Source organism: Chrysochloris asiatica, unplaced genomic scaffold, assembly GCF_000296735.1.
Source record: "Chrysochloris asiatica unplaced genomic scaffold, ChrAsi1.0 scaffold00027, whole genome shotgun sequence".
NCBI lineage: Eukaryota > Metazoa > Chordata > Mammalia > Afrosoricida > Chrysochloridae > Chrysochloris > Chrysochloris asiatica.
The window spans coordinates 16,858,131-16,871,550 of NW_006408545.1; the positions used below are offsets into that span (position 1 = coordinate 16,858,131).

The following is a 13,420-nucleotide window of genomic DNA, read 5'->3' on the forward strand; positions in this document are numbered from 1 at the left end:
AGTGTGGCGGCGGTAGTGAGGTTGGCCCAGCATCGGACATTGTTTCGTTCTGCTGTGCATGGGGTCGCTGTGAGTCGGTTCCGACTCGATGGCACCTGACAACAACAACAAGCTGCTTGTTTGACCTGAAGGGAATTCCAGGAAAACCAGTTCCTTTAAAGGGCTCAAGGTTCTAAAAGGCCTGGGTGGGTCACACCAACTCCATGGGTCCAAAATCTGGATTTGAGGAGAATTTAAACAGTTCCTCTTATGAGAGAGCTATTGTTGACTGAGTCTCTACAGTTAATGTATACATAGTCATAGCCTGATAATTATAGGACACTGATTTTAGGATTATTTTCTTGTTTCCTCAGGTCTTACAGTTTTAGGCTTTTCCCAGAATCTTTGTATCTGGATTTAAGGTTCATCATAAACACTGTTTTAAATGAAAAACTGTGTTTTATGTTAACTTCTTAAACTTTATTAAAGATATATTCCTTTTATAAATTCTAAGAAGGGCTAATGTGGTATTTTCTTATATTAGATCCTCCCTGAATTACTTTTATCTCAGTTTATTCAAGGCCATATCTAACTTTTCTATTAAGGAGAACCTTTGTCATCATTTTCAATATAATTAGTCATTGTTGTTGTTTAGTGCTATCGAGTCAAGTCTGTTTTGACTCACAGCAACCCTGTTTGGAATTTCCAAGGAGTGGATGGTGGATTTGAACAACCTACCTTACATTTCTAACTGACCTTATGGTCTAGTGCTTATCCTACAGTTTCAAACAAGGACTCCAAGCTTGCCTGTTGTTGTTATTGTTAAGTGCTGTTGAGTAGGTTCCGAACCATAATGACACTGTGTATAGGGTTTACAAGGAGTGGCAGATGAGCTTGAACTTCCAACCTTGCAGTTCAAACTAACCTTGCAGTCCAGTTAACCCACAACACCACACCAGGACTTCAAGGTTACCTATAGCATCCCTGTATACGGTTTCTGAGGATCAGCTGCTAGATTTGAATCTTTAACTTTGTGTTTAGCAGTCCAGTGCTTATCCTACAGCGCCACACCAGAATTCCTTCTGACTCACAGTGACCCTGTATAGGGTTTTCCAGGCTATAAATCTTTATTAGAGCAGAAAGCCTAATCTTTCTCCTGTGGAGCGACTGGTAGATTCGAACTGTTGACCTTGCGGTTTGTAGCCACTATGCCACCAGGACTCTAGAAGAATTGTTGCATTTGCGTTATGGTGTTGGGAAAGAATATTGAAAATACCACAGACTACCAGAAGAACAAACAAATCTATGTTGGAAGAAATACAGTCAGAATGTTCTTAAGAAGCAAGGTTGATGATAACATAATTCGGACATGTTATCAGGAGGGACCAGTCCCTGGAGAAGGACATCATGCTTGGTAAAATGGAGGGATAGCAAAAAAGAGGAAGACCCCTAGTGAGGTGGATTGGCACAATGGCAGCAGCAATGGACTCAAGCATAACAACAATTGTGAGGATGGCACAGGACCAGGCATCATTTCATTCTGTTGTTCATAGGGTCGCTATGAGTCGGAACCAACTCAGTGGTACTTAACAATGACAACATTTTAATTTACCAGCAATATTGATCCTAATGCCTTCAAATTACAAATGACAAAATAAAACACAGTTAAAATTTGGAGTTTTGAAAGGCTTCTTCCACCAACACATTTTGTTAGAGTTATGTGACTGAGGGCTGTTGTATTTCTCTGTTTGTCTTGGATTAGATGTTAATAGTCTGCTTTGGCAGCCTTTGCACCCTGAGAAGGGGACCTTCCCGATTCATCCTTCCTTAACCTCCCAGTTCTACCATCAGGACATCCACATTTTTGACTCTGAGTAATAGCTTTGTTTGGAGTCAGCAGTTCAAACTCACTAGCCGCTCCTTGGAAACCCTATACAGGATTGCTATGAGTCAGAACAGACTCGATGGCACTTAACAACAATAACTGTGCATATCCGTCCCCACTTTGTTCACAGGGAAAAACCAACTTTCAAAACATCACCAAGGACTTTAGTTCCAGCCATGCATGTATTTAACCAGGCACCATGTTCTTATTCTATATGGTTTCTCCTTTTCCATAGTTTTGTGTTTTTTTTTTCCATATTTAAGTTCAGTACTATGAAGATAACTGTTTCATTTAAAACTATATTAGTTGCATTAATATCAGATACCAAAGTACATTGAATCGAAATACATTTGTCTTCGTCTCCTCTGGCAGACAGAAAATTGCTTTATTTCTAAATATTACCTGAAGTTTAGAAAACCCACTTAGCCTGTCCTGTCAGGCCTTGCCTTACTTTTTTTTTATAGGTGGTCCTGTACTCTGAAAATGCTTTTTACTAAACATAATGATCTCTTTATCACAGTTTTCTATCCTTTAGAATGAGAAGATTAAGAACTTGTCTATGTACATTAAGAATGCCATTGTTCAGTATGCTAAGTTGATTATTCATGCTTGCAGACCTCAGTTATGCAAAGGGCTAATCCATCTCCCAGAATTAGTCAGGATAAAGAGCAGTGAGTCAGCATGTAGTTTCCATCTGTCTTTTTGTGCCAATGCAGCTTATCTCCTAAAGAAATCCAGCCAAACTTGGTGCCTGTCAGAACATGTGGTTACAGGCTGGGATTTTAAATAAACAAAATGTATTCACAAGCTAAGTCAGCTACCATGGATCCAACCCAAGAGCCTAATGATAAAAGTGACTCATTTCTCTGTCCTACTGTGATTGATGGACTGACTCCTAGTGTGGTGCTGTAGGATCAGCACTGGGCTGTAAGCCGGAAGTGGTTCAAATTCACCAGATGCTCCTTGGAAACTCTATACAGGGTCTCTATGAGTCAATATAGATTTAACAACAACAACACATTGTGATTAACAGAGTCCCACCAAGTTGGTGCAAAGGTGCCCTGGTGGTAATGCTGCGAGCTAGGCATTGGACTGCTAAGCACAAGGTAGGTGGTTCTAATCCACTAGCCACTTCATGGGAAAAAGATGATGTTGTCTGCTCCTGTAAAGATTTACAGTCTCAGAAACCTGTATAGGATCACTATGAGTCTGAATTGACACAGTGGCAGTGGTTGGGTTTTGCGAGGATATGAAATTATTAACGAGTTTGACTGCTAACCGTGGGTTGGAGGTTCAAGTTTACCCAGAGGCACCTCAGAAGAAAGACTTGGCTATCTACTTAACAAAAAATTAGCCATTGAAAACCCTATGAAGCATAGTCTACTCTAACACTCGTGGGGACAGTCCTGAGTCAACTCCATGGCAGCCATTTCTTGCGATTCACACCTTGAGCCCTTTTCTTCTTCTGCCAGTAATTTCCTTTTCCTTTTTCCATTTCCTAGCACTCCACTTCACGCCTGAATTACCAAAGCAGCGTTCAGGGATCTTCTCAGTCCCAGAGCACACTCGGCTACTCCTCCTCCGCCCAGCAGAGCGCGCAGTACCACCCATCGCACTCGGCCCACCGCTACTGAGCATAGACTCAGCCCCACAAGTGCATCCAAAAGAGCCAAAAAACGCCAACTCTGATGCTGGCCAAAAACTCACACACTTAGGAGGAGCACTTGATACGTATTTGTCAGGTCTGATACGTCTTCGTCTTCTTTATCCAGTTAAAGAGGATTCTTTTGAAGTTTCCCCCAACGCCCGTCCCCTGCACGTGTTCCATGGTGATCTCGGATGGTCTGATCCCAGTAGCTTCAGCATTTCTTGGAAGGACTTTCTGGTACACCTTCCTCATGCTGTAACAATCAGCATGCTCTGTCTTTTCAAAGCTCTTTTCATAGGATTTTAATGTTTTAGAAACAGGATTCCAGCGGTGCATAGTTTTATACTACATGAACTGTTTTAGCAACGCAGGTGAAAAGGCACCTTTTAAAGCACTACGTTGTTTTCACAGGACATCACTCTCTTGCTCATGGAAGTCTTAAACAGAAACTGTTACTGTCCCAAAGTTCTTCACGATTGTGTTTTTATTTCTCTAGTTTCAGGGAAGGTGGAACAGAGGGAACCTCCAACCAAAAACAGCCTAGCCCTTTGCAGTTACTATGCTTTATGCCATGAAGAACCGAAGTGTGCTGGAATTTTATATAATCATATATATGGAACTTAGTTCCAAGATCATCCTCTTATTCGGAAATGAACTCAATAATTAAGAAGGATCATTTTTAACCTTCATAGAGCTAAGTCTACCTTAAAAAGGGGTTCAAGAGCTTTGATGAAATACAGTCCCCTGGTGACCTTCGCCAGAAAGCTGCAAGAGAATATTAACTGCACTAGGATTTCTTTAAGAAGAAGTAATGTTGATTAAAGGATGTATTACTTCCCTTTGAAGGAAAAGCTTTTCGTGTGTATTGTACATAAAGTTGGCTTCTCTAAAGAACTGTCGGTTTCTTCCCTTCTGGGTCAGTTTGAGTAACTTTCTTAAATAATCATGGATACTCAAATAGAAGCCTGCAAATCAGTCTGCTATGAAAATAAAGAGGCAGTGCTATCCATTCATATTTGCATTAGACATAGAGTAACTATTTTTAAAGCATGTTAACATTTTAGGTTTTATTCATGTTTAAAGTATGTATTATGTATGCATAATTTTGCTGTTGTTACTGAAACTTAATTGTATCAAGAATCCTTTCATTGCACTGAATGCTTTCTTTTGCCCTTAGGAGAAAACTTAATAATTGTGCCTAAAAACTATGGGCAGATGTATAAGACTATACTAGCTAAAGTGAGCATTTGCATTTCCATTGTTTATGAATTAGAGGCTGAGGTCATTCTCAGCCAGTTTAGGGAGCCTCTTTCTCCCCAGAGTCTGGAGGTAAAGACTTAGAGCTCCCATTGTAATGTAAAAGCCAAGGACTCTGTGTTCTTCTGAATGCTACTAACAGCACCAGCCTTGTTTTAAACATTGTTTGTTTTTTTCTTGAGCTAGAAGAAATAGCTGGCGTTGTATATGCAAATTATATTGTATTTTTCTTTTTTACTATTCTTTGTGAACTAATCTACCTGGTTATGATACTCTGGGTCCATACACAAGTAAAATAAGATTTTAGACAGAAGCCAGTATACCTTTTGCACTATTGATGTGATACCTTAGCCAGCAAGGACCTTACTGATCTCAATATAATCATGAAGATTGTACAGTGGTACTCATCAAGACTGAATATGGAACAGGTGACATGATCCTTTGGAAGTAATTTCTGATGGTCTCCTGGGTAGTTTATCCCTTCTGTTTTTAAAAACAAGGACTCAGTAACCCTCTGTATGATGCAGCTACCTGTATAAAGTTCCACCTGCGCCCTGAAGCCTCGCAGTCCAGAGCTGTTGGTCAGCAGATGCCGTGTGTGTGTGCTCAGCACCATGCTGGTATGCTTCACTACCAGTCCTGGCCGAGTTTATGTTCAGTTTATGATGACAATACATTCAGCTCTCCTGGGATGTCTGTGCCAGAAGATGGGCTTATACGTGAAACCATCTTATGCTAGGAAGGGTCTTTTGTTGATTGCAGACCTAACTTTGTTGGAGTTACTATGTGAAATTCTGCTCTACAGAACACAGTGTTATAGAGAGGCTTCTATTGTCCAACTTACAGTCAGAGATTAAGCATCACAAAGGCATTAGTGTATATTTGAAATGCTCACAACTACCTTTCAATAGCAATTGGGTGGTCCCCATAGGCAGAGCACACTCTACTAAGTGTGGTAGGAAATGACAGTGAAGACAGACTCCGCTCCCTTCCTGTCTTTGAGGGGAGCATACCTTTAATAAAAGAAGACAGACTCAGATATATGTACAAATTAAAATACCTTGCCTCTGAAGACTTTGAAAGCAACTTTAATCTACAGTTCTTGTGATATGTGCTTACACATTCACAGGACAACCCTGCTTTCCCTGTAGATGATGAATTTTACCAGCAGAACTGACATGAACTGGAGAGAGATTCCATCACATCCTCTCAGTTCACCAGGATGTAGCCAGAAATCCCCATGACCAACAAAAGGCTCACTGGTCACTGGCCTGATAGTGTCTCCTCCACCTCTGTTTTGGCCTCAGGCTTGGTGATTGGTGATTCCCACTGGTGCCAATTGCTCTTTGAAATGATTTTGGCTTGTAATTTCTTTTCCTCTAAAAGGAACAAAACCTTTTTTGAAGGGAAAAAAAAAGGTCTCTAAAATTACATACAGTCCTTAAAACTGTAGGACCTCTGAGGAGACCTGTGAAGCTTTTAGGTTAAAATTTATCTTTGTGGTCCCCAAATGATCCTATTCCTCTTTGAGAATTCATTAGATGTAGCCCTGTCCCCTGAGAACATAGGGCCACTCTTCAGTGGACCAACACTGCTCTCAGCTAGATTGTTGTTGTTGTTAAGAGCCGTTGAGTCAATTCTGACCCATAGCGATCCTGTATAGGGTTTCTAAGGAGCAGCTGGTGAGCTTGAACCACCAACTTTGCAGTTCAAATGGCTTTGCAGTCTGATGCATTAGCCTACAGCGCCACACCAGAACTCCCAGTGAGCTTGTGGGGACACCCAAACCAGAGAAGCACTGAATCAAAGTGAAGGCTGGCTGCTTTCCATATGACAAGTCAGTTTTAGAGTTGGCTTTCTAGTGAGATGGGTGCTTGGGAGAACAGAGTCTAGAGTTTCGAGACATATGAGCTCTTCTGTAGGCTCAGGTAGCCTTTGCAACAGGGCTGGCACTGGAAGGCAGAACCAGTCCCGGTGATGAAGTAGACCATGCAGTGACATACAGAAACCAAGGACATGGCTATTTTTATCTGTGTGTGGTTTTGAAACCTTAGTACTTAGATTGTTGGCCTTCAGCGCTACTCTTGCTCTTCTTATAAAACAGAATTTAAGAACAGAAGGCATGGTTTTGGCTACACGCTCACTGCCTGCCTCCTTTGTGGAGAAGCAGCTGGTAGCTATATGCCTCTAAAATGATGCTATTTTCTCTGCTGAGGTAAAAGAAAGAAAAACAAGGACACAGTTGAAGAATCAGATCGTAGCCTCATCTGCTCTGAATAAATTTATGTAGCAGAAACTATACAATGAAGGATGAATGCTATAAAAATCGCAAATCTCAAACTTGGTGATATCTTCGTAGGGAATGGAAAAGAGAGTGGAATGGCAGTTAGACTAAAGGAGGCTTGAAGGGCTCAAGTACAAGTGATGTTTTACAGAAAACATAGCAGTAGAGGTCCCCAGAATCTTCAAGGATAGTCACAAATATCATAAGGCGAAGTTCATTGTTTTAGGATTTAAAAAAATGTGTTGTACCTAAGGCCATACCTACTCTTCTATCACTGCAAAGGAGTGATATGTATGTATTATATGAAAAAAAAAATCCTTAATGCACTGTTATCTCCTAAATATTTAGTAAATTAATACTATTTAATTTTTTTAAAGATTTGTCTGTGTAGACACTAAAAGTATTACACAAAATCTGGACTGAAGATGTCCTTTTTAACAACAGTTTAAAATACTTTTTATATATGTTACATAGTACTTCCTTTCTAAACTGCCCTAGTTTGTATCTCTCATAATTCCTATTGTGAAGTGTCCCCATCCTCGTGTCCTTTTTCATTAATTTTATGCACGTATCCCCTTTCTATGATAATATAGATGACTGTATATTCTCCCCACCTCCCACCCCTGCTCTGCTGCAGAGGTGAATACTCTAGTCAGCTGCCTCCAGGGGGACCCACTCCACTGGGCTGCAGGATGAGCAGCCCTTTGCAGCTGAGTGTTCCTGCTTTTGAGTTGTCCTGACATCCTTCTTGAAATGACTGTTAAAACTAAAATAATTTACTTTGCATTTATTTTGTATTCTTGGTTGTAATAAAATTGAATTGACTTTGTTTCTGTGTGCATTTTTTTCCCTTGTGGTAAGAGTATATATAACAAAACATTTTCCAACTCAACAGTGTTTACATGTACAGTTCAGTGTGTTCATTATGGTGTACAACCACCACCACAATTCTTTCCAAATTATTCTACCGCCTGTAAGAGGAACTCAGTGCCCTCCAAGCAAAAATGGGGTCATATAATACTTGTTGTTTTATGACTGACTTATTTCTCTCAGCGTGTTTTCAAAGTACATCCATGTTGTAATGAATATCTTAAATATTAAAAAACTCCTGTAGTAAGTGAAGTTTTATCTGTGTCTAGTGGAACTTTTTAAAGATATCCTTGTCTTACATAGAGTACTAAGTTTACTTGAGTAGCAACAGTTTATCTTATTCAGGATATTTATGATGTCACAAACCCACAGAAGCAAACATCTCTTAAGTAAAATTATAGGTTTTTTTTTTTAACAACTCTGAGGGAAACTTCTGTGTTTTTGTTTTTTTTTTTTTTGAAATGAAAATTAGAATGATGTTTTAGAAAAAAAAAGTACCATGTTGTGGGGTGGGTTAGGTATTTGTCCTTTTATAAGGGCATTCTATTGTACCACTTTAGTAATTTACCTGGTGAATATTCTTTGGTTATTCTAACAGAAAGGAAGCATCATGGGGTGAAATAAAAATGTTTAAATGCCACCAAAACAAAACTTTGATTTCTCTTTGAAATTGATATTGCACATGCCTGCTGGACTGCTTGACGAGTTGGCACTGATCATATAGTCAATATTGTGCTACTTGTAGGATAAGCCTGCTCTTGAAAAACTGGTCTTTGACCACAGCTGCCTTCAAAGATAATACTCCACCTCAAATGACATGTCTATGTCCGTAGCAGACTGTAAGTTCCTTTTAGACAGGGCCTGGGTCTCACTCATCTCTGCACTTCCACACCTGGCATGATGCCTAACAGAGCAGGCGTTGAATATGACAAGTCAATAGTATCTATCACTTTTGTGCATGGGCGTAGAATTCCTTGATAATATATACCATGTTTGTATATGCACAGCATTGAACATAATTTTATTCCGTGAATAATAAAACTACCAGTAGTAATAGCCATCACTTTCTTAAAAGAGTTTCATTTCTTATATTTTTGGCTGCAAAGTCAGAATGTCACTCAAAGGAACAAATCATTCAAATTACATTTGAATAAAAATTATGCTGAGTTATTGTTGCTAGTCGCCTTTAGAAGCCATCTTTCTGTTGGCTGCCTAGATGTAGACATGCATATTAATAGCTCTTCTGCTATCATTGAATCTAGTAAGCAGTGGGAAGCCAGCTTGGACAAGAAACAAGCAAACCTGGTGAGAAGCTGTTCATTTTGTCTAAATGCAAAAGAAATTAAAATGTTGGCCTAAAACATTTAAAAGCACATGAGGAGGTTCAAAGAGTTCATGTAAAAAGTTCCATTATGTTTTCATTTCAATTTTCTATGAACTTTTTGAAGCTCTCATATACTTAGCACATTCCATGTTTGGTGCTCAGACTTGTTCAGAAAATGCTGCAGAATTCTCTTACAGAAAGATGCACTTCAACTTTGAAGCTGGTAGAAGCAGTCATCTCTGTACCATCCTTGACTTACTCCATCCTCTTTACAGATCAACTAATAAGACAGTCTTTACCTTCAATTTCCAATTTCCCCAACCACACCTCTTTTAGCACTGACTTGTTTAAGCGCATCTCTGCACTCTTTCTTCTCACCTCTCAGGGTCAGTTTAAAGATCTCAGAGTTTCCTACGCAAAGATGATCTCCATACTTGAACATGTGTATGGCACTATACAGTAACACTTGAAGATGATTGTCATCTTTCTTAAAAATTACCCAAACTCTTGCAATGACAAGTGTAAATGCTTCCCCACACCCACTCCAAAGTGGCCATTCTTTTTGTCTAATTTGTTCAGTACCTACTGTGAACCAGTTGCTATGCTGGACAATTAGAGATGCCAGTGTGTATAAGACAGAACACCTATTCTTAAAGGAAACTGTATGTAGATCAAGAGGCTGGTATCCAAACAGAATAAGAGGATACTGTGTGGTTTAAAGTCAGGAAATCGATGGCATGTTACCAACAGTATATAAAAATATAATTGGTTACCCTTATATCCTGCAACCTTGCTAACTTGGCTTATTGGTTCTAGTAGATGCGTGTGTGTGTGTGTGTGTGTGTGTGTAGGAAGTTTCTTTTGGATTGTCTAAAAACAATGCTGTCTGTGAATAAAGACAGTTGACTTTTCTTCCTTTCCAATCTGCAAGACTTCTATTTCTTTCTCTTCTAATGCATAGGCTAGGTCTCCCAATACAATGTTGAATAGAATTGGTATAAGTAAACACCTTACAGTGTTCATCATTTTAGAGGGAAAACATTCAATATTTCATAATTTAATATTAGATAAAAGTTTTTCACAGATGCTCTTTATCAAATTGAGGGTGTTTCCTTTTATTCCTATTTTGCCATAAGATTTAATTATGATCAGGTGTTTTGTTCAATGTTTTTTTCTGCCTTTATGATGTGAATGTGGTGAATTACATTGATAGACTATTTTTTAAAAACTTTTATTATGAATTTTGTGATAGTTTACATGGGAGAACATTAGCTTTACATTCATCCTATTCTATATCTTTATATTGCCATGGTTACAATCCTTTCCATGCATCATTAATCAACCAAAGGATATACCTGCAAGCCTGCCCCCTGGCCGGCAGCACACAGCCCCTCTCCCTCTCTGGGTCTAGAGTTCCCAGCTGTTCATCTCTCCACATCATCATCTCTGCCTCCATCTCTGGAGTCACTGTTTCTCTGGGTAGGGTCCTGCACTCTGCTCTTCTCCCTTGATGGTCCTAGGGCCCTCTGCTCCTGGCCTACAAAATCAACCACTCCCCTCATTTTGCTACAAAATGTCTACCTTTACATTTCCAACCCTCACAGTCAGTCCTGATAGTAATTATTCACTATTGTACCACATTAGTGCTATCCCCATCTCCTTTCATCAGTCCCTCCCAGAGAGATTAGATATTACTCAGTGGAGAGTCTACCATCCTCCGCATCCTCCAGATCTAGGCTCCCTCTTGAAAGCTTGTAAGGCAGTCACTTCTTGCCTTTGTAGCCTGCTCCCCCCACCCCCCATTTTGGGTAGCCAATGCCCAAGTTGCCCATCCCTGTCCGTCATGTGTATCAAGGGGGTGGAATGATCCTCGCTGTAAAGATTTGTTCCTTCTTTTGAGCTACTGCATCCATAGGTGTAGGTCAAGTTCATCAAATTGTATCAGATTACTCTTTTTTTCCTCTTCTTTCTTCTTCTAGTTGAGCTCTGATCATTGAGCCACTGAAGCCAGTTCAAGTGGGTGTTCTTGTGCATATGCCCTCTCTTCTTATCAGCTGGACACCTCATTCTCCACGCTAGTCCTCTGTGGCTATGTCACTGACTCTGGGCCCAGGAGTCTCCAGGTCTTGCTAAACTGCTGGCCAATCAGGTCTCCACCCGGGTTCACAGGAGTTTATTGAATGTGGTTGCACTTAGCTCGCAGCTTCATTTCTGTTTTTCCCTAATTTCCCCTTAACAGTGACCAACATGGTCACCAGTCAGAGCGTGTGTCTGCTCGTGTATTCCCATTGAGTCTTAGTCTTGGAAGGGGGTTTGCCCTGAGGGGACCTGACTGCTTACCTTGATGTCTCCTGGGCGAGCAACTTGCTTGTTCTTGTAGTAGTCAGTCGGACTGCCTGTATTGTTTTGTATTTTTTCCTGTTGATCTTTCTTTCAAGAAGTATCTTCTGTTCTTCTAGCCACTCCAGGCTGGTCTGCTTCTCCTTTCAAGTGGAGATTTCCCACCTCAGAAGATTCTGGTTGGGATTCAGGATACCACCTATGGTCTTATGTAATGCAGAGGCTCCTCAGGAAGCCTCCTTCACTGGGCACATTGTAGCCCCATTTTAGGTATTCCATGGTGATATTTCTGGCTATTCCTTTCTCTCCCCCTCAAGTGTCTATTTTATAATGGTATGCCAGGGAAACCAAGATTCAAAAGACAGCCAAGCATCTTAAGATTATTTCCCCCTTTTTCCCATTCCAACCATGTCTCAATCTCTGTATCCGAGAGCCCTGTTGTTCCAAGGTTGTGAATACATCATTATTTACCTCTGTCTCACTTAGCCCATGCAAACCTGCCTAATTGTTTTCCCATCTGCCTTGTTCTTCCATTCCCCTCCCCTTTCTTGTGTATTGCTCCCCAGCACCCAAACTATCCTGTGTCTCATTGATAGACTTTTGAATGCTAAAACAATCTTCATTCCTGAGTTAAGCACAGAAGAGAAAGCAATGTGAAGACAGGCACAGACTGGAGTCATGTGGCCACAAGCCAAGGAATGCCAGCTACCATCAGAAGCTGTCAGAGGCAAGAAACAAATTCTCCTGAGAATCTTTGGAGGGAGTGAGGCCCTGCTGACACCTTGATTTTGGACTCCTGGTCTCCACAAGTGCAAGAAAATAAGTTCCTGCCAATTAAGGTTCTGAATTTGTGCTAATTTGTTACAGCAGTCATGGGATTACAATTTAGATTTTGATCCTAATGTACTATCTTTTATGATTTGCTGGATTTGATTTGCTAGTATTTTGTTAAAAGTTTTTGAAGTCTATGTTCCTGAAAGATATTTGTCTATAATTTTCTTTTCTTGAAATGTCCTTGTCAGGTCTGATAGTGGGGATTATGCTGGGCTGGTAACATGACTTGGGAAATGTTCTTTCCTCTGTAATCTGAAAGATTCTGTGCAATTTCAGCACATAGTGACCTGTCTAGGGTCTCTCAGACTGTAAATCTCACAGAAGCAGAAAGCCTCCTTTTCCACCTGCAGAGGTGAGCTTAAACTACTGACCTTGCTGTTAGAAGTCCAATGCTTCGCCTACAGCACCAAATTACCTTCCAGAGAGGCTACACAAATTTACATTCCCACCAAATTTTTACGAGAGTACCCCTATCACTTAGGGTCCTGGTGTGGCGCTGTGGGCTAATGCGTCAGACTGCAAAGCCATTTGAACTGCAAGATCGGTGGTTCAAGCTCACCAGCTGCTCCTTGGAAACCCTATTCAGGGTTGCTATGGGTCGGAATCGACTCGATGGCACTTAACAACAGCAACAACCCCTATCACTTGGTCTTATCAGAACTTGCCATGAGCAATGTATATATTATGTACCAATCTGATAGGCAAAAGTAGGGTCTTGCCCCATTTAGATGGTATGTGGTCTTCCTTCTAGGGAGAGAACCAGGCTCCACGCCTTCTCCTGGCCTGCTGTGGTCTCTTCTATTTTTGCATGGTTGCTGGCTCCACTGACCTTCCTCCTTTGGAGGTTCTCAGTCTTAACACTTATAACCTGGGTAGTCAACAGTGTGATAGTTGAGTGCTAAATTATTCTCAATTTTTGTGAGCTGTGAAGTGCCATCGAGTGGGTTGCAACTCATAGCAACCCTGTATAGGGTTTCTGAGGAGTGGCTGGTTTGAACT

The 13,420-nt window shown here is 40.6% G+C and overlaps 1 protein-coding gene across 2 annotated transcripts in view; it reads left to right on the top strand.

Annotated features, from left to right (window-relative positions):
* The window catches only part of CDK19 (cyclin-dependent kinase 19), a 247,132-nt gene extending 242,134 nt beyond the window's left edge, over positions 1 to 4,998 (top strand). The window contains exon 13 of one of the 2 annotated variants that reach the window (XM_006839930.1): positions 3,367 to 4,998. In XM_006839930.1, coding sequence (XP_006839993.1) covers positions 3,367 to 3,498 — 132 coding nt within the window. In that variant the 3' untranslated portion in view covers positions 3,499 to 4,998. The remainder of the gene's footprint in view (positions 1 to 3,366) is intronic. The other variant, XM_006839931.1, reaches the window with a different exon arrangement.
* The last annotated feature ends 8,422 nt before the right edge of the window (positions 4,999 to 13,420 follow it).